We start from the raw sequence: 21042 nt of genomic DNA, 5'->3' as shown, positions 1-21042 counted from the left end.
CTCCGTTGTTTGATCCTGACATTGCGGTGCCGAATGGTGCCGTACGAGAGTCAACATCAACGGCGGGGCTGCAAATCTTTGCGGTCGTCACAGTCAACAAATCATGACGTTCCCCTTCTTGCAGGCCCGAAGACTCAAGTGCGTGGGGCGGGGTCGGTCCATCCCATCATCAAGCTAGGCCTGCGCCTGTCTTCATATTTGCTTCTCGGCTACGGTGAAATTCTTCTCAAGCACCCAAGGGTGACGGGCTGCTTCAACTTGTGCGTCGTTCCGGGAATGTTGGCGTTGATACATGGATCGGGGTGCCGAGTAAAACTTCGAGTCTCGCGGGAGATGCAGAGAAATGCTGGCAAGGGTGGAATACAGTCAAGCGTTGTAGTAAAGTTGCTCGCGAGCGAGTCCGCACTGCTTAGACCAGTGGCCCCTGACGGAAGGAGGCGGTTTTGTCTGGAAGTTCGTTCGTTTGACAGCTTTGGGATGAAGTTGAGCGGGCGGTGGGCGGTGCCTGGTGGCAAAACCTTGGATCGTCCAGAATGATGTAGCGATTTCCGCCCACAGACCAATAGTAGCAGGGGCTTTTGCCGACTTTGAGACCACGGGACCAGACACTGTAAGCAGGGACAGGCGTTCTGGCATAGTCAGGCTTCTGCAGCTTCAGGAACAAGCCCGCTGAGCCCGACGGAGCTAAGCAGTCGAAAGCTCCTGTAACCGCATCTGTAAGACCAGGCAGACAGTCTGCAGGTCGCCTTTCTCAGGGGTTGGTTGTGCTGTGTAGGGGGGAAGCTTCGCACCACTGTTCTCATTCTCAAGGGTAGAGTAAAGCAAGCACTGCATGGCAGATTGTCTGACCGAGGGGCCGAAGGGGGCGTCTCTGTAATCGACGTCGGATCTGTGGTCAAGGGCGGGCTTACTTACTGCGGTACAGAATGGTAATACCAAGTAGACCGCCAGGGACATGCGGATACCTGGCGGAAGAAGAAAAGCAAAGCTACTGTATACCTAGACGGATGGAACAAAAAAGCGACACTGGCACACTGGATCATCAGTCGGCCATCCTGGCCGTGATTACTTGCGAATGCTGTGCGACAAGGGCTTGATGACTGGGTAGTGAGTACATACCTACCATGATGGTTTCCAAAAGCTTCATCGACCAAAGGACGCCCGCTTGTGCTTGGTGGTTGTAGTGGTGACAGCGAGCGGCAGAGCGCGGAGGCGCGGGTTGTGTCGCAAAGCTAGTGGCAGCAAATATGAGCGTTGGTCACAGCTAGTTGTATCCGTAACAGCCTCATGTCGACCATGTCCCATGGGACGAAAAGAAACCCAGGCGGGCAGGCGGGGATGAGCGAAGATGTGGGGGCGAAGGACGGTTAGTAAATAATGGGACTGTCCGTCCATGGTGTCTTCAATCTCTGTTGGCGTGCCTGGCACTGGGAAGAAGGGGTGTGAAGTGTCGAATATCGGTAACTCGAGCTTGAACCGGGAAGAAGGGGGGGGGGTGGGGTGGCACCAAGCCAGTTGATGGGGAAATTGAATCGTCAGGGTAGCATTGGACAGCAGTAGTCATGGCGGTGATGGCTGGCTCAATTAGCGGCGGCGGCAACCGGTAAGGGTGAGACTGATCTCGTTAGCGTATGGAAGGGGTGGTGAAGACTGGAAAAGGGCAGACCAAAAGTCTTTCACTGCCTCATCCTCATCGACGTTGCGTGCCCACACCCCTCCTTTTCCCATCCAAGCCATCTCTCCTCCTCAGCCCGCATTTGACTCGCTGAGATCGGCGAGGTCTCTACCTACGTGCGGATAGGCGCAGACGTAGGAAACCAAAAGCACACTACCCGTAGTTTGCCGTAACATCGAGTAGCCGGTACGTGCTGTCTCAGCCTAGAAACACCACATCTGCTGGCTAGACCAAGGTACTGGATACCTTTGACCAGCTGGCGCAGCCTCTACAAATAGATGCAGCCAATGTCTTCAACTTTACAAGCATATCTCATCGTGACTCTCTGCGCCCGGCTCACAGGAGCCGCCTCTCGTGCTATGACGAGTCATGATCTGCATCGCAAACTTGTTGAGCACCCGTATCTTCTGTCTGGTTGCTTTGATCCAGATCGTAAGATCCAGCTGGCCTTGGATGGGTCCTCACCTGCTGAGAATGACTGTCAGTGTCCGGCTTTGAGGCCAGGTGCTCATGGCTTTGCTCTCGCAAATCTCGTGAGCTTGGTTTACTTTCGATGTATCGATGTGCGGAGTACCCAATACCCATAGCCTCGCTCGCGTAGCATATGGTATGCCAACCGTCCGCATGCTTCCTCTGTCCAGGTATCAGAATGCTGAAGCTCCAGTCAATGATTATGGAACTGAACGACGAGTCTTTTTGCAAGAGAACAGAGGACATACCGGAGAGAGTCCGGCAGCCAGATCATCCCCGGTCCCAGCCGCTCCACCGTGAAGAACGCCTTGATTGCCATTACCCGGTCAGACAGCCGCTAAAATCGCAAAGGGTGCTGGGCCCATGGCACTGGTTAAAGAGTGGCACCGGTCGGATACTTTTGTCCATCTCCAAGCCAGTCCCGCTGGGTTACGCTAGGCGACTGACGCTGCCCTTTCCTGTCTGACAAGGGGCTCATCATCTCCGAACCAATCCCTGGCATCTTTCAGCACGTTGAAATCTCTGGGGCCGGGACTAGGGCCGGGGTCCTAGCTCGCTCGATGACAAGCCATGGCCATATCATGGCCCATGTCTGGAATTGTGTGTGCGTGTGTGTGCTGGTTCCCGCATTCGGTCGGACTAGATCTTCATGGGCAGCTGCAATTGCCGCCGCGTGGTGTGGTAGAAGGTAAACGGCACCTTCATACGTACTCCGTACCCGAATTCTTGCTGAGTCGTCCGAGTGAGAGGTCTTCAGTCTCCTTGTGTTGTTAGCTGATGAGCCGTGCTGTACTTCCGCCGAGTGGCCAAGAGGCAAATATAGCTATCCATACTCCCGCGAACCGAACCACTTAAAGCAGCCTGAATACCTACCGGTATCTGGAATTCTGAACCCGAAGAATGCTCAAAGAAGTGGATGGCCGTGGATGGCGCCGTCTCGCCCCGTTGTATCGTCCCGATGGTCGGTGCTTTCTGTCAAGTCCCCCCATCCATGCAAGACGCCCAATCAGTCTTCAGGGGGTTCTCTCGGTGGCCCGCGCGTGAACAGTAGATCATCTGGTGGACCAGGGCTGGTTCGAGGGTTGGCGGGTTCCTAGTCGACAACCTCAAAGCGACCTTGGGAAGCCTGTTATCCCTGCCCTGTTTCATTTTCATCTTTGGCAGACCATAAGACGGACTGTCCACTAGTACGTATACAGCTTGACCCACCAAAGTTAACCCCTGAGATCCCTGACTTCTCAAGCCTGGCTAGCCGGCATGACAGCTTTGCGCATTAAAGTGTTTTTGTCGGTAGGCCCCGGTTTCACCGAGGGCTTGACTGTTCTGCCCTGTCGCCTGTTCATCAAAGAATGCTAAACAAGACACAGTTAGCACACCACCCCTTGAGCACAAACGGCCGAGCGCCGCCCGGGCTTTATTTAGCTCGAGCATGATATTGTCCCCATGGAACCTTGGAAGTCCGAAAGGTCTTGTTGCTAGCAGTAAACACGTCAGTGATTTGCGGCTGTTGTTACTTTGTCGCGGACCCCATAAGTGGTGGTAATCTGAGCTTGATGCCCCGTTTTGTGCAAAATGCGGGTCGTAGTCACCTGGCAGGTTGGCAGGAATTGCTTTGCGCCATCTTCACTGATTGCTTCCAACTCAAGGCTGTATTCATATTTGACGAGAAAGCCCGGTGACTTTTGGAAGAAGAAGCACTCCGCAGGGTACATCGTCCGCCATGCCAGAGATACCCCTGGCCCTGTATCCGTACTCCATACTGTACGTCTTATGTTGGGTTTATACGACTTGAAGCAACGAAGCAGTGTGTATTGAAATGGCTGAGGTCGGCAGTGGAGTTGTAGCATCAAACTTCAGCGCTCAAAGTCAAGATCAGCCAGGCACCAGCTCAGTTGACCGTGCGTGCGTGCGTGCTTTCTTGTCTGGTTCACATCCAGATCGAATACCTGGACGGCCCAGCACCAGGTATCCGTACATATGGATAATGCATTGGACGGGGGTCCAAGACTCGTCAATCGTGCGCGAATGGGGAAACTTGCATGCTGATCATCTGGCGGAAGCAGATTTGGCTTTCGTCTGTCCAGCCACGCCCTTGAATGGCCTGGTGCACGAAACCAAATATGGTCGGACAGACTTTCGCCGACTGACAAGGAGTAGGATCGCTGGCCTTCACTATCCGTATGTAAATGGCCCCGGTACATGATGCGCAGGGAAGGAGAGACGGCTGCTGTCCGAAGGGCACTGAGCCGCTCGAGAAATCGGGAGACGTCTGGCACCAAGGAACCGTATCCGTGTCGACGTCTTAAATCGAGAGGGCTTCAATCAGCCACGCGTCCTTGTGGCGCGGATGGGCACAGTACAAAGCTGACAACCAAAATTCCTAGCGACCCCTAGGATATGGCTGGGATGGCGAGCTTGCCTTATCTTGGTCACCGCTTCGTATTGGTGCATGAGCGAGAACGTGGCAGCGAGGATTTTCATCCTTCGATAAGTCGACAACTGAAAGAAGACCGTGAAAGGGACGAAGCGTGCCAGTATAAGAACGCATGAAAGGGAATGTGGGCTATGAGTAGTGATACCTAGTCAGTATCGAGCCATCGACGGAGGCGCGAGAAACATATGGGCGTAAGCCTGACTCGGTCGAGACTTTTGCAATGTGCACCGGTGATGCGCAATGTTGGACAGTGGATGGTGAGTCGGTGACGAGATACACCGATGCTGGAGGACAACCTCTGTGACAAGTCCAAGTGGCCCACGGATAGTAGCCGTGTGACCCGGCCAGTGTGAATGGCAGGGCTTAATGGCTCAGACTTTGAAAAGGTCTCGCCTGGCTGTGATCACCCTTGAATAACACGGTAGTCTTCTCCATACTGTATTGGCCCCTGAACGTTGGAAGGATAGAGGCGCAGACGTACTGTGTAAGTAGCCACAATAGATAGATGAGTCGAAAGTCTTGGCCAAAGTGGCTTCCAACGACAAGGTGGTAGGCTCAGGGTCTAGGTGAGTGATATATTCCACTGAAGATCATGCTGTCCTAGGCAGGCCGCAGGCGGATGTGCGCAGAGAGTGTTGCATTAGGTTTCAAGGTCTCCAGGGCTCACGGCTTACCCCCTAAGAAGTTTGTGAAGCGAGGGAATCAGTGACCAGCCGGACGTCAGCAGCGGAATACTGGCAGTAGCACCCTGGCGCCCTAGGTATATCCGTACGGATTGAGAGACACGTCTAGGAGCAGTTGGTACTTGGCTGCATTCAAGCTAATTCTGATCAGCCGTCTCCGCACTTATGTCTATCTCAGTGGTGCAGGGATACCGCTTCGGCAAGGCTTGCTGATCTGAAAAGTTGGCTAACACTAGGCTAGCCTGTAGATGGACACATAAGGTAGGGGATATGTGCTCACTGCTCAGTGCTCACTGCTCATAGCGTAAGCCAAGTGACCAGGCATTTGTGAACGCGGGGCTATTCTGTTAGCGGGTTGTTGCACCTACCTGGTATCCGTACGCAGTGGGTGAGGGCGGCACCGTGCCGCAATAAACACCATTGATGAAGAGATCATTGTCTGTACCTCTGCCTGTAAGCTTCACACCATCGCTAGTGAAGCGTCTTTGGCACCGTTTCGAGGAACGTTCAGGGAGAGGGATGGAATATCGCCTCTTCAGGCAGGTGGTCCACGAACCTTGAAGACTACCGAGCCAGGGCGTCAACTTTCGAATGACCGGGGCGCTGTCCAAGTGCCTACCTTACCTGATGTTAGGAACACCAACGAAACGAGCGTTGCTCGCGGCTTCCTACTGTCAGCAAAGGTTGGATGGGCAGCGAGACAGGACGATCAGCGTGCTGTCTCCCAAAGGTCTGTTGCTAATTACGTGGCAGAGAAGCGACGCATACAATGGTCTGGTCATGAGCCAGGACAGGGCCACAGGGGTTGGTGAGTGCTGAGTAGTGCAGACTGTAGAGAGTGTTACCAAGCTCCACAGATGATTCAACCAGGTCTGCAATAGCTCGCCGGATATCGGGAAGCTTCTAGGATGTCAAATGTGCATCGACGAAGCCTAAATTGGATGAAAATTGCAGGCACGCGGCGCGATGCTTTCACACGGCGTGACGGCGTGATCCAGAACGTCGAAATTGAGCATTGCGTCCATTGGCCCAATGATCAACCAATCAAGCGGATGGAACGTTCCCAAGACTCAGCGTCAGCCGAAAGGTTGAAATGGGTGACGTGGTGGTAGCAGGGGTAAGTCTCCTAGGAACACTCGCCGGACGTAAGATGTAAGTACACAGGCGAAGGTGAGGTGTGTGAGGGCGACAAGATCATTGGGCGGCAAACTTTGCGCGACGCTTGATTATGTTGCTGCAAGATACTATCCAAGCATCGTCTCTCCTGTGAGGATTCGTCTGATGAGAGCAGAAAGTCTTCAGCCGGGAAACGGGAGGGATCCGTTGTCGCCAACTGGGAAGGGGTGGAGGGCGTGTTCTGAGAAGTCAGAACTTCGAACTGTTGTGGCATCGACAAGCCTTCGGTCACATACCGTCAATGGCGTTTGGATGAAACGAACATGGAAAGAAAACCAACGATGAAAGCGAGCGAGGCAACAATGAGGTCACGTGCACAGTGTCTCGTGTGCTTGTGTGCGTGTGTGCTTCGCGAGTTCACGCGTCCCATCCCATCCAGACGGCTGTGCTTGGGTGAGTCCAGGGCGGCCAGACCCAGAGTCCCATGCCGTCTTGGTAGCCCGCAAAAGAACGGAATAGGTGCGTATGCAGGCTGCAAGGTGCGGCCTGAGTGCACGCTGCAGCAGTTGCAGCCGCAGGACACGAAGAAGGCGGAGACCCTGAGTCAACCCCGGCCCCCCATCCCGTTCTAAATTCTGATATTCCGATGAGACTTCCTAGCACTCAAACACCCAAGCGCTGTTGGACCAGTCCTGTTGAATGCCTAAAACCCGGCAGGCTTGCACACTCCCCGGTGCTGTTGCCGCTCGATGCGCCTGCTGGAGTCTGGAGAGCGTGTCAGGGATACGTGTTGGCGGAATGCGGCACCCTGACGAAAAACCGAGACTAGAGTGGCACTTCATGTGCATACTTCGTACGGATACATAGCAGGAATCATGAGGGTCCAAACCGGACGCATAGCTATATGCATCTTCGTCAATCACGGCGGAGGAAATGTATACCTCCAGCCTAACTGGGCTGCAAGCGGTCAAGTGGAGAGAAGCGAGTTGATTCGGGGTTGTCAGAGTCGGCGCGACCATGATCGGCATACTTAAGGGACGCATGTTGTGAAAGATACTTGTAACAAATATCATGGCTACGCCTGCCTTGTCAGTCCTCAAGGGTTGCTGATCGAAAATCAAAGATGGTTCCACCAAATGATGATGAGTGTAGTGAGGAGTGTAGCTTAGATGTGCAGACGCCGCTGGCGATCAAGCAAGCACTTGCAATCTTACACTATCAACCACCACCGCTGTGCCAACGTATCCGTAGGGGTGTAGCACTCCAAAGTGCGGCCCAACACACGCCGAGGTGATTGCCTGATGGCTAGGCCGAAGGTGAGACTGGACTGAATCGAAGGGCGCCAGCCGCCAGGCGGACGCCCATGGCTGGAGGGTTTGGCGGCATGCCTGGAAAATTGGCAATGAGCAAGTTGAGCAACAGAATGACTAAATAGACCAGTCCAGGCCACTACTCCTGAAGGGGATCCCCTCGCGTCCGCGGTCTAAGTGGGTTTCCTGCTGGTGAGAGAAATGCGAGAACGTGAAATGGACGCCGGCCCTGTGTCTATACCCACCGCGCCACAGTTCCGTATATCCGTACAAATATACTGTGTTGCGTTGGCCGAGGTGGCCCAGCGGAACAAGAGGACGAAAGCTGACAGCGGCGATGGATTCCACGACAGGAAGGCACAGAGGCGGAGAGGCAAAGAACGATAGGTGAACGTCAGATGTAGTAACGATCGAGGGGAACTCAATGCTGCTGCCGCACGAGATTGGAACAAGGCGAGGGAGCGAATGAGCGGACGTAAGCCAACAAGTCTTGCTGATCCATACCAACGCGGTACCTTGGCCTGGAGTCCCTGTCAGTGCCTCTGCTTGATGGTTGATGCGATTCAGCGCTTGCCGGGCAGTCCAGGGCAGGCTTTGAGAGGAATGGCATCTGCGGAAGCTGATCTCTAACCGCTGGACATTCAAAGCGAGGAGTGACGTGGAAATTGGCCCTGGGGATTCGGGGAGTACCAGGATGGCAGGGCCTCTCCTCTGAATGTATCCACCGCTTTATCGATACCGTGGATACCCTGACCATAATCTCCTCTCCTGGAGTGGACAAGACCCCTCGATCTCGGATCACCTGCGGCCTGTCCACTTCAACCTTCTCGAAGCTGTCTGGGAACAGGGACTGACTGGTGGAAACCCAAGAATCAGAGCGGCTGCCAAAGCCTTGCGTGTAATGTCCGGAAGTTGCCTGGCTTGTCCAGCAGCTGGAGGAGGTGTGAGGCACTTCGTGCTGCGCACCATCCATAGACGAGCAGGCTGTAATCAACCCGTTGGGCCAACCGGACCGCATTTCTCGCACAGCCCGTAATAATGCCCAGCTTGTGCCTGACATCCGGCGCTCTCGTTGTCCCCAAACAACCACGAGCTTGTCGGTAGTTTCTCGGGCCTTTGGAAGACTTTGTGATTTGTTTCCAGATCGCGATGTACGAATAGGGTTGGCACAGCACCTCTGATATTTTGTATATGCAGGCATTCTTGAGTTTGATCTTTGAAGTCTCGGAGCAAAGCTGCCCTCAAGAGTCAGCAATGACGAGTAAAACACCAATGGCTTGGCCCATCAGACCTTGAATGCGCGTCCATGTCATACGTCCAGACATCCTCAGATGGGAGGGAACGACCTGAAGCACAGCCGCAGATGGAGGAGCTTGCTCGCTAGGCCTTCGGGGCGGGGCGTGAGGGGAGATCGGCTGGGGCCCAGTTCTCAACCTCCCAGCGCAGTAGTTGTGGGCTCGAGACACCGCGCCTGATACCACAGGAGACCTAGCCAAGGTGGAACATGAGCTCGCTTCACAGGCCGTCTGCTTGCACAAGGCTCCAAATGCCACCGATATTGACACAGTATTGGCGTCCACACACACCGCAAGGGGCGCAACATCCCCGTGCCCCCCTTCTGAAAGGAAGCCCATACCCCGTAGGAGGTAGGGTAGGCCGGCCTGGGGATGTTGTCGGTGAGATTGGGTACCGGATGTACTGGCGTAGACAGGGGCAGAAGAAGCGCTGAAAGTTGGAACATGGCCTGAAGAAAAAAAAAAAAGATTACCGGCCTCCGTAGTACATAGAGACTGGGTGATGGGGTGCTGAGAAATGTGGTGGTGTATGGGTCCAAACTCCCCAATCGCGGGCTCGCCTCAGATGACAGGCGTCTCCATCCGTGGCATGGGCCATGGTTAGACAAGTGACGGGCATGCAGGTTGTTAGTGAGCGTACGGATACAGTTTGTGGTACGTGGTGGTGCCGAGTTACGCTAGCTAAAGTCTCTCATTGGAACTTGGAGTCGACAAGCTCAAGTCTTGCGGGATGCATCAGTCCACCTGGCACCACCTCAGGCTGAACGATTTTATGCCTGAGGCCACAGGATCCCTGCGTGCCCTTTCCCTCTTTAGCATTGAGTCAACAGCAAAGCAAGTGCCCCCACTGATGGTGTTCGTGTTCTCGGGTGGTATTCCTGCCTGAGATTGTAATTCTTGCCTTCTCCTTTTGGGCGCCATCCTCCTGCACAGGTACCTACCTAAGGTAGGCACCTGCCGCTCCTTCCTGCAGCTGATGTAGAGCTACATCTTGCCGCACCAGATTCTATGCAGCCAGTCCGGTACAGATACCTACCTACGCCGTAGAGGGAATGCCCTTGGCTCAGGTTCAACATCCATGGGCGGCTGTTCGAAGTTCGACGGTGGGTACGTACTGCTTGCTTACGGCTACTTTCCCCAGCCATGGAAGTTCCATCGTCACTCCGTACTGTCCGGAAACTACCTTACCTTGCTGCGGTGCATCTCGGTCATTTTTGATGTGCCTGCCAACCTACCTTACCTTCCGAATACATAGTACCTAGGTAGCTCTACGACGCTGCGTGTACCTAAGTGTATTATCTGAGTGTCGCGTTATAGAGAGCGTGCGGCGACGCAATTAACATGATCATTGTGAGATCTGTCCGAACATGCTATCCTCCTGGCTCTCCTGCGCTGTCGCTTGCAGCAATCGACCAATGACAATAATACACTATCGATGCGTGGATTACCTATGGAGCACTTTGATGCTATCCTCTCACCACAGGCCATGTTGGTTGTATTCCCTCCGTACTTCGTGCGGCGTGCCTAGGCACGGCGGAGAGGGTGGGGGCCGTCAGTAACTGCAGCCGCCTTTTCACTTCTGCTTGGGAGGGGAGGGGCGATTCCGCATCTAGCTTTTTTCTTTTCTTTTTTTTTTTTCTCCTTCCCTCTCCCAAATGCCCAGTCACACAGTCTGCTGCAGCCCACTTTGACTTCACGAAAGTGATGAGTAATTAAGACGCTAGACAATTATGGCAAGTCAGGTCGCAGCACAGAACTTGCAAGTTGCGGTCTCCAATTTGACTCCAACTACTCCGTATGGAGTACGGAGCAAGGAGACAGGGTGACAAAGATTCGTGCCTTCCGCCTGGCCCTGGCCTGTGCCCCTGGATCCTTTTCTGGGATCCTTCTTTTCATCTTTGAGCCTCGTGTCTGGCCGCATGCCATTCCGTTTCTCGCCCTGTCCCGTCTGTCTCTACTCTCCACGGAATACGAAGTACCTTACTGCGCAGTGCGCTGTCAGGATTCAGGAGCAGGCGCTGCCCTTGATTGATCCCGTCGTTGTGGTCCTGGTCCTCTCAAACTTCCGTTTCTGCTGGCCCTTGCTACTGTATCGCCCTACTATAGTGTTCCTACGGATTTACAAGCGGCAGTAGCGATGCTATATCTGTTGCGGAGCGGATAGGATTGGATTGAACTCCTTCTCATATTCCCGGGGGTTGGGGCTTCTTGCCCGGTAAGGGGGGTTGTGTGCAAGGTTTCCACTACCTCGGCATCCATCTATGTCTCACTAAACATCAAGTATTGACTACCTTGTCGCGCATTCATCCCGTCTCTCTTTCCTGACGAGGTACCGGACCTTCGCAATCTTCCCTTTTCTCCTTCCATCTTTTCAACCTGCGCTACGGGGTGAGGTACACAGTACTGCCACCACTGCCATGAACCGCTCCTCGCCAGCTTGGCGTTTCTTACCTCAAGTGTCATCCCCTCATCTTCCTTGTGCCCTCTTCGCCTTTCCTCATTTTGCTCCTTTGCATTCTATGGATACTGTGCTCTGTCCACACAAGACACCATGCCCATGCCTGTGGAATTTGGACCTTCGGCACCCTACAGCTTCTGCCACCCATACCACGCCCTGGGGGGACAGCTGACTCTTGTTTGAGGCCAGGGCATGAAGGAGTGGCCAAGCTCGGAAAGAAAAGGCGGATGGCTGCGTACCGATATACTTTCGTCCGTAACGCAGTTGGCAGCTAAGCGATCGGTACACAGTACTTTCTTGCCAAGCTGGCTGAGTGATGCCGTCCATCCATCCTCCATTCATCGACCAACTAACTGCCTTTGTTCGTTGTTCCTCGACCGCTGGCTGTGTGAGCGTCTTTCACATCCTTTGCGTCGACATCCATGATCCATATCGGAGGTTTTGCAATCCCACGTTCCAATCCGCCGCCAATTTGCCCGCTCGGGAGTCGGACTGTCGCTGCCATCACACTTTTTGCCCGCACCGGCTTGCCAAAACCAAGAAACAGTCCATGCTTGCCTCCCTGACCTACACAGTAGACATGATCATGGATGGAACCTGAAGTGGAGGAACCATGATGGCTTGTCACCTCGACATCTCATTGGCTGAAGCTTGAAGCCCCCGCGATGCCCGCGATGCGGATCTATCGACAGACCTGTCTACGGATACGCAACATTTTTTTCTTCCTCTCTCATGACCGATGGCACCCACGTTTACGACTCAAGCCTATGCTTGCATGACCGGGTCATCAAGATAATCTCGGCCGGACCACTTGAGACTGACGAGCGTGAACAAAGTCCGCCGCCTGCGTCTCCGGATAGCATTTAAAAAAATAAAAAAATAAAAAAAATAAAAATTAACTAATGCCCACTCACCCACCACTCACTGCAACAACACGACCCATGGCTTTCGGGCTGCCACCACTCTATTCCTGTCCAGGACATGCGCATCCACCATCTCCGGTTGATTCATACTCCTCGTCAGATTCAGCTCCCACCGCACAAGAATTAAGCGGGTGCATCCCAAAGCCACATTCAGTGTACTCCAAACGTACGGATCCCTCACCAAGCAAGTCTGAGCGAAACAATGAGGCTGCACAGTAGCCCATGGGCTGGCTGTCCTACCTGGCGTACGGAGTATTGCCAATTTGGCTGTCCCCTTGGAATGAGATGACCTGTGACAACTTCTGTCGACTCGGCCTCCTGGCCTTTGACTTGTTCTCCCGCAGTTGTATCAACACCTACCTACGCAGTAGGCTAGGTGTCCGTACGGGTACAAACTGCGACTCCATTCCGTCTGTGGTTGACCCTTGGAAGGAAGGCCAAGAAGGCGACACGTTACTTACGACACCCACACCTAAATTCCAAAGCCGCAACTCACACACACGCTGCGCGTGCGTTCGATTAGGTGCCTAACAAAATCCGTACCGCCTCTCGCCGCTGTCTCCGCAAACCATCCTCCAGAGTCCAGGGCCAGGGGGTGTGTGAGCAGAACTGCAAACCAACACTGTCGGTTGAGCGAGATCTGTGATCCGCTCCCATCCGTCCCACCTACCATCCTTTTGGAAAGCGGCTTGTCAGTCGACGCTCCCACACCCCCTTGGCACACGCCCCATTTGACCACAAGGATGGCTGCAAACAATCAACGTTCCGTTTCGTACCTTGAGCTGTCGCTCAACAGGGCTTGAAATTGTCCATGTATGGACTCCGCATGCACGTCCTCCTACCGGTAGACTATTGCACGCGCATACGTACGATCTCTCACGGCCAATGCCGATGCCCAGCAAGGAACTACAGGTCTTCTCTTACGGATACATGGTAGTCTGGTCTGGTCGACGCCAAGAGCGTGGTCTGGTCGGCAGGCGTGAGTCAAACAAACACCACGGATTCGATATGGAACCTACCTCACCATCTGAACTGGGTACCATCAAGCGCAGAGCGGGGTTTCGCTACTTGAGGTCTATTCGTATACTGCGTAGGGCATCGGGGAAGCGATAGAAGCATACATCGCATCATAGCCTGCAAAGTTTCTGCCGATAGCCAACCTGGCAGCCGGCGTACTTTCTTGAATGAGTACGTACTGCCCGACCAGGGGATCCCTCATGCGGAGCCATCTCCGTGCTTCTCTCAAAGTTCTTCTGCGCCCTGAGACCAAGACCCCGATGGAGATCGTGGGCTTTCAGAAGTCTGTGCTTTCCGCATCTTGTTTTTCTTTGCCTTGGATCTTTCTGGACGGAGTATTGACCGTACGATGCTTGGAAAGTTTTTCGCTACGCTTTATTAAACACAACGACTCAACGATGAGTCCTAGTGCAGTGCGGACAGGCTCCAAGGAACAGGTGAATATTTGTCTCATATCCACGATGTTGCCAGTCATCAGCCGTCTCGGTATCAGAAGCGCATGCCGTAGTGGAGATGCAAGTTCCTCCTTTCCAAATTGGCAGGCAGGAGGATCTCTCGGTCACACACACATACACACTCATACACACACTCACACACACACGCACCACGGTATGCGTACGGACATTGTGTCTTCAATCATCAATGGCAGGCAGCCAGGTGGGTGGCACTTTCTCGGAAACCACCAAAACATGCAAAGGCAAGCCGCAAGATGCACATCCCCATCTTCACGTACCAGCGTCGACGTGCTAGGGGCCTAGGGGGAAGGGGAGGCTTGAGGCTTGGAGCCTTGGAGGGATGACGGTCATGGATGGACTGATGGTCCCAGGAGCAGGTGTCTCTCCCCTTGGGTTCCATAGATCCCCGACGGGCTAGCACTGCAACTCCCCTTCTCATCCGACCCGTCAGTTCAAACTAGGCGTGCCGGGGTGTTTCCATTCTCGATGGCGGCATATGACTGGTCGGACGGTGACGGGACTTCAGCAACTCAATGCAATAAGGCCACCCTCAGGGTCGAGGAAACGAGACCTGCCGCGGCGCCGCGCGTGGTTTCCCTTGGACCCCTTCTAAACTTTTGGGTCCCTGGACAGGCAGACGGCGCACTCTTCTCTGGTGGCACTAGTGTACGGATAGAGCTAGGTGGTGCTGGCGGTACTTTACACCCGTGCCTCAGAACAGCAACCTGGAAAGCATCCGTACCGCAGCCCAGTGGTGTTGCACGAGACGCAAGCAGGGGTAGCATCTCTCTCAGAGTCCCAGACTCCGACCTGGCGGCGTGAGCGCCTGGGCCGAGCGGTTCTTTCTGGGGCCAAAGACATTCCATCCATCTTCTCTTTGGTTTCCTTGCGTCCTTGACCGCCCGCGAGGGTCCGCCCCCCCCCCCTTTCCGTGGACCATGATCCATTTCTGGGGGTGCCACTGGAAGTGCTTGGGTACATGAAGTGCTAGACTTTCTTTCTCCTGTCCAGTCTTGAGTCTTCCCTCCCAAGACCCAGCCATTTGCCCAGAATCAGAATCAGAACCAGATGCCCTGTCCTGGAACCCCCCCCCCCCGGCCTGTGCCCGCACACCCGTTGACCAGGACGATACCTTGCGTGCCGTTGTCCCACAGGCACTTTGTCTTGGTCGTACATCTTCGAACCTTGCATCCCGCCATGGCACTGCAGTCACAGTCGGTTTGGCATGGCGCGGTGCGAGGTGAAGGGAACGTAGATAGTACGTACTTCGTTCTCAAGGGCTGTCCAAGTCCCATGTCAGGTGCGTTCTGTTACCCAAACAATGGAGACACGACACTCAGTCACTCCTTCAGTCCTTCGGCGGTCCTTCACTCCTCACTCACACGGCGCCGACCAAGTCCTAAGTCCCGAGGTAGCCAGCACACAGCGTCCAGTTGGATTGGCACCGCAACCTGGTTCGCTCCACTCTCCATTCGTCCACCCACCGCCGACGCTCCCTCCCTAGCACAGTAATCCCATCGATCCATCTATCCATCCAACCATCCATCCCTCCTCCAGAGTCTAGAGTCTGGTGTGTGTGTGTGTGTGTGTGTGTGTGTGTGTCCACTCGTGCCCGTTTACTACTTCGTACACACGCTACGGTGTGCCAGAGAGGCCAGGGCCACACAATCTAAGCCAGAGCACCAGGGCAGCGAGGCCAGCGAGGCGAGGCAATCAACCACTCATCCACTTCCGCACCCACATCCACACCCACCGCTGCTTTGCCCACACGCACACCAGCGCTATCGACAAGTCCGTCCCATGCTTCCCAGACTCCCAGTGCCTCCCTCCTCTTCCTCTCCTCTCCTCCCCTCCCCCCCGTACGTGCCCCCTCGGCGGTCGTGGAGTACCTGCTGTAAGAGGTACCTCGAGCCCCAAGGGGAGTCAGCCGCCTCGTCTGCTTCGACCCCGAAATGCACGACGCTCCGTGGTGAGATCCATGCTCAACCCATATGACGCAGCCCGCTGGCCGCCCCCCCTTACCATCTAGTGTACCTAGAATCCCAGACATCTTCTTTCGTTCCCATACTATGCAGTCCACACTCACCTAAGTTACGGAGCACACACCCATACCGGGACCCCATACGCTCACACGAAGAGACACAGAAACAGTACGTACCCCCCCTGGCCAGCCACGCCTGGGACGCCTGCCGCCTGCGCTGGCTGCGCGGATACCTCCCATCAACATCCCATCCTCCACCCATGCACGCAACCCGCGTTCGCTGCCTCTTGGTACGAAGTACACACATACACACACACACACACACACACACACACACATACACACACATGCCAAACCGTTCATGGTCTGAATTACTTGTTGGCCCACTTCGCACCCTTGGACGACTTGCTCCTCTACGGATACTGGAGCTAAGGTTTGATTTTATCCTTCAAGACCGATCTAGTATCACCCATGTCCTTTCTCGCTACTGTAATCCCTTGGGCCTTTTGGGACCAAGACCTCTTGTCCATACATAGCCTGGGCTGAGTCCGTCCTTTCCATATCACGTATATCATCATCATCTACCGCATCTCCTTCGACTGTGGACTCTTAATTAAGAAACAAACATCCCGCAACCTCTCCCACCTTCATCATCTCTATTCACCACAACACAATACTTGTCCGGCACCTACTACACATACACACAAACATACACATACGCACACATCAATCAAGATGATGCCCACACTTATGGGAGGCGTCCTCCCCGGGCCTGTTCGCACACCCTATCACACCGACATCTTTCTGGACGACTTGTCGAGACAAATGGCTCTCTCCCAGGCGTCACGGAGGCTATCTCGAGGCTCCAACGGACAACGCAACGCAGGAGCCATGCGTGTAGCCAAGCCTACCAGCGCCAGCAACAGCCCAAGGTCAGCAGCAGCCATGCAGGCAAGGAGGAGGACTGTGGTCAACGAGGGAAATCTGGCGAGGCGGAGGCAGCAGCCCATGGACCAAGTCCCGATGCCCGACTATGGATCTCAGTCACGACCCAGTCGTCCCCTTAGCTGGCACCCTTCGACCTTACAACAACAGAAGATGGCCGTCCCTCAGAGCATGGCACAGTACCCATTCCCTCCTGTCACGTCGGCGTACGATACGGACAGCTATCACGTATACCAGCAATTCCCGCCAACACCGGCAGCCTACTCGTGCAATACCTCACCTGTTGCCTCATTCTCTCCTCTATCACTCCCTTTTGGAGGATATGATGGATCCAACTATCTGCCTGTCGAAGGCTGGAACGTACCTCACCAAGCCCCGCCGGCCTATGTCTCCTCAGACAACACTGGCTACACTGAGCCATTCCCATCTCTTCCAACTACGCTCCCGGATCTTACGCCGTCTTCCACCTCGACACAATGGAACTCTCACCACATGCACGGCTTCACTAGCACTTCCCCGCCCACCCCCGAAACGCTGCCGCAGGCCCAGCAGCCCCAACCTATTGTGCCGAATGAGGACACTATCCCTTATCAACCCCTTGACGAGCCCGAGGAAGAGGGAGAGATCCTCGTGGGCATGGGACTCTATGACGCCCCCGACAAGTACGATCAGGACCCGCAACTCGACACATCTCGCTCTGCCATGTCCTCGCTGCTGGGCGCCTCTTTCCGCCCTCTGGAGGGTACGGGCAAGGGCCTGAAGCTTGAGGAGTCGTGGCAGCCTCCCGAGAGCGATGACGAGGATGAGGATGAGCAGGACGACGCCGATGGCGAAGACTCGGATTAATGACACGAACAAGAAAAAAAGGACAACTCTTACACACATTACAACACCAGCGCAAGCGTTTGATGATTTTACGACGAAAACCTGTAGACTATGTATGATATCAAGAAGATGTCCCATCAAAAAATCGGGCTTGGGGTATTTTTGGGGGCTATGGAGCATCAGTACATCTGTTCCCTCATGTCGAAGAAGGGAGGAAGGTGAAGGAAAAGGCAAAATACCCAGAGATAGAAGCATGGGCCAAATCTGTGGCCCAGGCGTCGCAAAAGGCAAAGGCCCATGAAAGCGCCTAGAAAGCGCCTAGATAGAAACAATCAAAACGCATGAAGCGAAAAACAAATATTTGCCTGTCCCTTTGCCCTTCCACGTTAAGCAATCAATGATACCAGCCGCCACGCGGTTGATCATCACAACCTACAACACTTGCACCAACACGACAGAGACGCCGGATGGAATGGAATTTGGAAGTGCAATCGTCAACGCGGACACTAAAAATAAGCGAAAAAGAGGCTCCCGAACGGCACCCCTGTCGAGGCATGGCATGAGCTGCATGTGGGTCCATGTCTCCCCTGTCACCTTTCGTCAGCCGCCCAATCATCTCAGAGAAGATGCTCCCCACCCCCGCCGTTCTGGCCAGCCCTGCCAGGTCAAAACACCCCGCCCGTGGCCCCTAGAAATTTTCTTTGGTGACCTCACCGTAGCCCAGCTGCACACCCAGCCACCTCCCTCCCTCTCCAATTCCCGTCCCCCCTCCTCTCCTTTCCCACCGTACTGTGCGAGATAATCCGTACGAATATCTATCCGTACCGAGCGTGCACCTCCATCTCTGTGCTGCCCATCGCTGTTTGTGTGTGTGTGTATGTGTGTGGCGGGTGAGTGAGCGAGCGAACCTTCCATCAGAGAGTTCACAGACTCCAATGATGAGGGGTTGAGGGGGAACCGGCCGCCGTTATCGGATCGAACTTGGCACCTTCGGTTTTTTACCCCACCATGGATGCTTTGGAAATTTTCCTCGCCCGTCGAGTCACGAATCGCGAATTACGACATTGAGAGAAAATAATTGGGCTCCAGTTCGGCTTCTCTCCCGTCATTCTCGAGTCCAAGTAGGGTGGGTTCCCTTTCTGAATTACCCCTCCTCCTCCGTTCGCTGCTGCCGCTGCTGCTGTTGTTTATTGGAACCTGGATTGACTCACACAGAACAACCAAAAAAGTTGCACCACGATACCATCATCACCCGGAAGAAATTAGTTGAATTTCAAGATGGCATCCCAGTAAGCCTGACACTCCCGTCGAATGCTCAACTCTCAAGACACTTGCAGTCGCTAATGGATTGATAATAATAGGAGCGTTTTGATGCTCGGCGCGGGCTTCGTGACCCGGCCGACGCTTGACATCCTCAGCGATGCCGGTATCCCCGTCACCGTTGGTACGAAGCTCCCCATCCCACCATCAACACCTCCTCCCATTCCTCCCTACCCGCCCGTACCAGATACCAAAGCACCCGATATCTACCACCAAACTCAGAATCACCGAAAACTAATTCTCAATTCCTCAACACGCAGCCTGCAGAACCCTCGAGTCCGCCAAGAAGCTGTCCGAGGGCGTCAAGCACGCCACCCCCATCTCTCTCGATGTCAACGACGACAAGGCCCTCGACGCCGAGGTGGCCAAGCACGACGTTGTCATCAGCTTGATCCCCTACACCTTCCACGCGACCGTCATCAAGTCGGCCATCCGCCAGAAGAAGCACGTCGTCACTACCAGCTATGTCTCGCCCGCCATGATGGAGCTAGACCAGGCCGCCAAGGACGCCGGCATCACCGTCATGAACGAGATCGGACTGGACCCCGGTATCGACCACCTGTACGCCGTCAAGACCATTGAGGAGGTTCACCGCGAGGGCGGCAAGATCCTCTCCTTCCTCTCCTACTGCGGTGGTCTCCCCGCCCCCGAGGCCTCTGACAACCCGCTCGGCTACAAGTTCTCGTGGTCCTCCCGCGGCGTGCTGCTCGCCCTCCGCAACGCGGCCAAGTACTACAAGGACGGCCAGGTCGTCGACGTCTCCTCCAAGGACCTCATGGCCACCGCCAAGCCCTACTTCATCTACCCCGGCTACGCCTTCGTCGCCTACCCCAACCGCGACTCTACCCCTTACAAGGAGCGCTACAACATCCCCGAGGCCCAGACCATTGTCCGCGGCACCCTCCGCTACCAGGGCTTCCCTCAGTTCATCAAGGTCCTCGTCGACATTGGCTTCCTCGAGGATGCCGCCCAGGAGACGCTCGCCAGCCCCATTGCGTGGAAGGACGCCACCAAGGCCGTCGTCGGCGCTGCCTCGTCGAGCGAGAGCGACCTTGAGGCCGCCATCGTCGGCAAGGCTCACTTCGAGTCCCCCGAGGACAAGCAGCGCATTCTCAGCGGCCTGCGGTGGATCGGCGTCTTCTCGGACGAGAAGATCACCCCCCGCGGCAACCCGCTCGACACGCTCTGCGCGACGCTGGAGAAGAAGATGCAGTTCGAGGAGGGCGAGCGCGACATGGTGATGCTGCAGCACAAGTTTGAGATTGAGCACAAGGACGGCTCGCGCGAGACGCGGACGTCGACGCTCGCCGAGTACGGCGAGCCCAAGGGCTACTCGGCCATGGCCAAGCTCGTCGGCGTGCCCTGCGGTGTCGCCGTCCAGCAGGTGCTCAACGGCACCATTTCCGAGCGCGGCGTTCTGGCGCCCATGAACTCCAAGATCAACGACCCCATCATGAAGGAGCTCAAGGACAAGTACGGCATCTACCTCATTGAGAAGACCCTGTCTTAGAGAGATCTTGTGAGTTGGGATAGTGTTTGTTTGTCTACCTACCGGGTTCAGCTGTCAATGCACAGGAATGGGGGGAAAAAGCATGCGCAGTTGGACTTTGATGAGAACATGGTAAAAAGTTTAGACATTGTTCATCGGGAAGAATAGAAACGCTTTGACGTGTCCATGATGTTTGTTGGGTTTGATTCACTCCTCACCTTTCCCACGTTGTTGCCTACTCTTGAGTGAAGCTAGGAGAGGAGTATTCGTAAGTGCTGTACCATGCAGCCTTCGGTGGATCGAGTGAGTCCGTGGGAATGCTCAGGTTGGCCGGTCCGGCTTGTGATGATGGGCCAAAGGACCGGACACGGCGGCAACTCATCTCAACTTTTCGTTGTGAGAGAAAGTGGATGTCCACACGAAACGCCATGGCCAGACAACATAGGAGAGTGACATATCAAGATGAGAGTGTTCACTTCGTCTGATGTCCCATGAGGGCACCCTGTAAAGACGATGACAAGTCCGAATAACCGCGTGGAATGGAACGGTGCTTTTTGCCCCTGATTTGCGTTTCTGGCTGGTGTGAGTGAAGTAAATTGAAGTGAGGTGAGGTGAGATAAGTGCTACTTGTTGCAGGTGGTGGCG

General features: G+C 54.8%; 6 protein-coding genes across 6 annotated transcripts; 4 read left to right on the top strand and 2 right to left on the bottom strand.

Annotated features, from left to right (window-relative positions):
- Positions 1–409: 409 nt before the first annotated feature.
- Positions 410–2187, bottom strand: BDZ83DRAFT_647502 (uncharacterized protein; the record flags this gene model as incomplete). Its single annotated transcript, XM_060510087.1, has 4 exons — positions 410–714; positions 912–965; positions 1120–1232; positions 2141–2187. The coding sequence occupies 4 exons, from the start codon at positions 2185–2187 to the stop codon at positions 410–412; spliced, it is 519 nt and encodes a 172-aa protein (XP_060370002.1).
- Positions 2188–4800: 2613 nt separating this feature from the next.
- BDZ83DRAFT_647501 (uncharacterized protein) lies at positions 4801–6075 on the top strand (the record flags this gene model as incomplete). Its single annotated transcript, XM_060510086.1, is given in 5 exon segments — positions 4801–4837; positions 5006–5064; positions 5082–5146; position 5567; positions 5695–6075. The coding sequence occupies 5 exon segments, from the start codon at positions 4801–4803 to the stop codon at positions 6073–6075; spliced, it is 543 nt and encodes a 180-aa protein (XP_060370001.1).
- A 1706-nt stretch (positions 6076–7781) lies between these two features.
- Positions 7782–9004, bottom strand: BDZ83DRAFT_450619 (uncharacterized protein). Its single transcript, XM_060503159.1, has one exon. It carries the CDS (start codon positions 8888–8890, stop codon positions 8111–8113), a length of 780 nt encoding a protein of 259 aa, XP_060370000.1. The 5' UTR covers positions 8891–9004; the 3' UTR covers positions 7782–8110.
- Positions 9005–12587: 3583 nt separating this feature from the next.
- On the top strand, positions 12588–13629 carry BDZ83DRAFT_647499 (uncharacterized protein; the record flags this gene model as incomplete). Its single annotated transcript, XM_060510085.1, has 3 exons — positions 12588–12817; positions 13214–13344; positions 13499–13629. 3 exons carry the CDS (start codon positions 12588–12590, stop codon positions 13627–13629), a joined length of 492 nt encoding a protein of 163 aa, XP_060369999.1.
- A 2496-nt stretch (positions 13630–16125) lies between these two features.
- BDZ83DRAFT_604144 (uncharacterized protein) lies at positions 16126–18049 on the top strand. The gene has a single exon (XM_060507261.1). It carries the CDS (start codon positions 16554–16556, stop codon positions 17607–17609), a length of 1056 nt encoding a protein of 351 aa, XP_060369998.1. The 5' UTR covers positions 16126–16553; the 3' UTR covers positions 17610–18049.
- An 817-nt stretch (positions 18050–18866) lies between these two features.
- On the top strand, positions 18867–20418 carry BDZ83DRAFT_747954 (Saccharopine dehydrogenase; the record flags this gene model as incomplete). The annotated part of the gene is made up of 3 exons (XM_060513534.1): positions 18867–18877; positions 18950–19032; positions 19169–20418. 3 exons carry the CDS (start codon positions 18867–18869, stop codon positions 20416–20418), a joined length of 1344 nt encoding a protein of 447 aa, XP_060369997.1.
- Positions 20419–21042: the final 624 nt, after the last annotated feature.

Source organism: Colletotrichum acutatum, assembly GCF_030867785.1.
Source record: "Colletotrichum acutatum strain CBS 112980 chromosome Unknown BDZ83scaffold_9, whole genome shotgun sequence".
Taxonomy (NCBI): domain Eukaryota; kingdom Fungi; phylum Ascomycota; class Sordariomycetes; order Glomerellales; family Glomerellaceae; genus Colletotrichum; species Colletotrichum acutatum.
The sequence above is the reverse complement of the archived record's forward strand: the minus strand, read 5'-3'. Positions and strand labels throughout refer to the sequence as shown.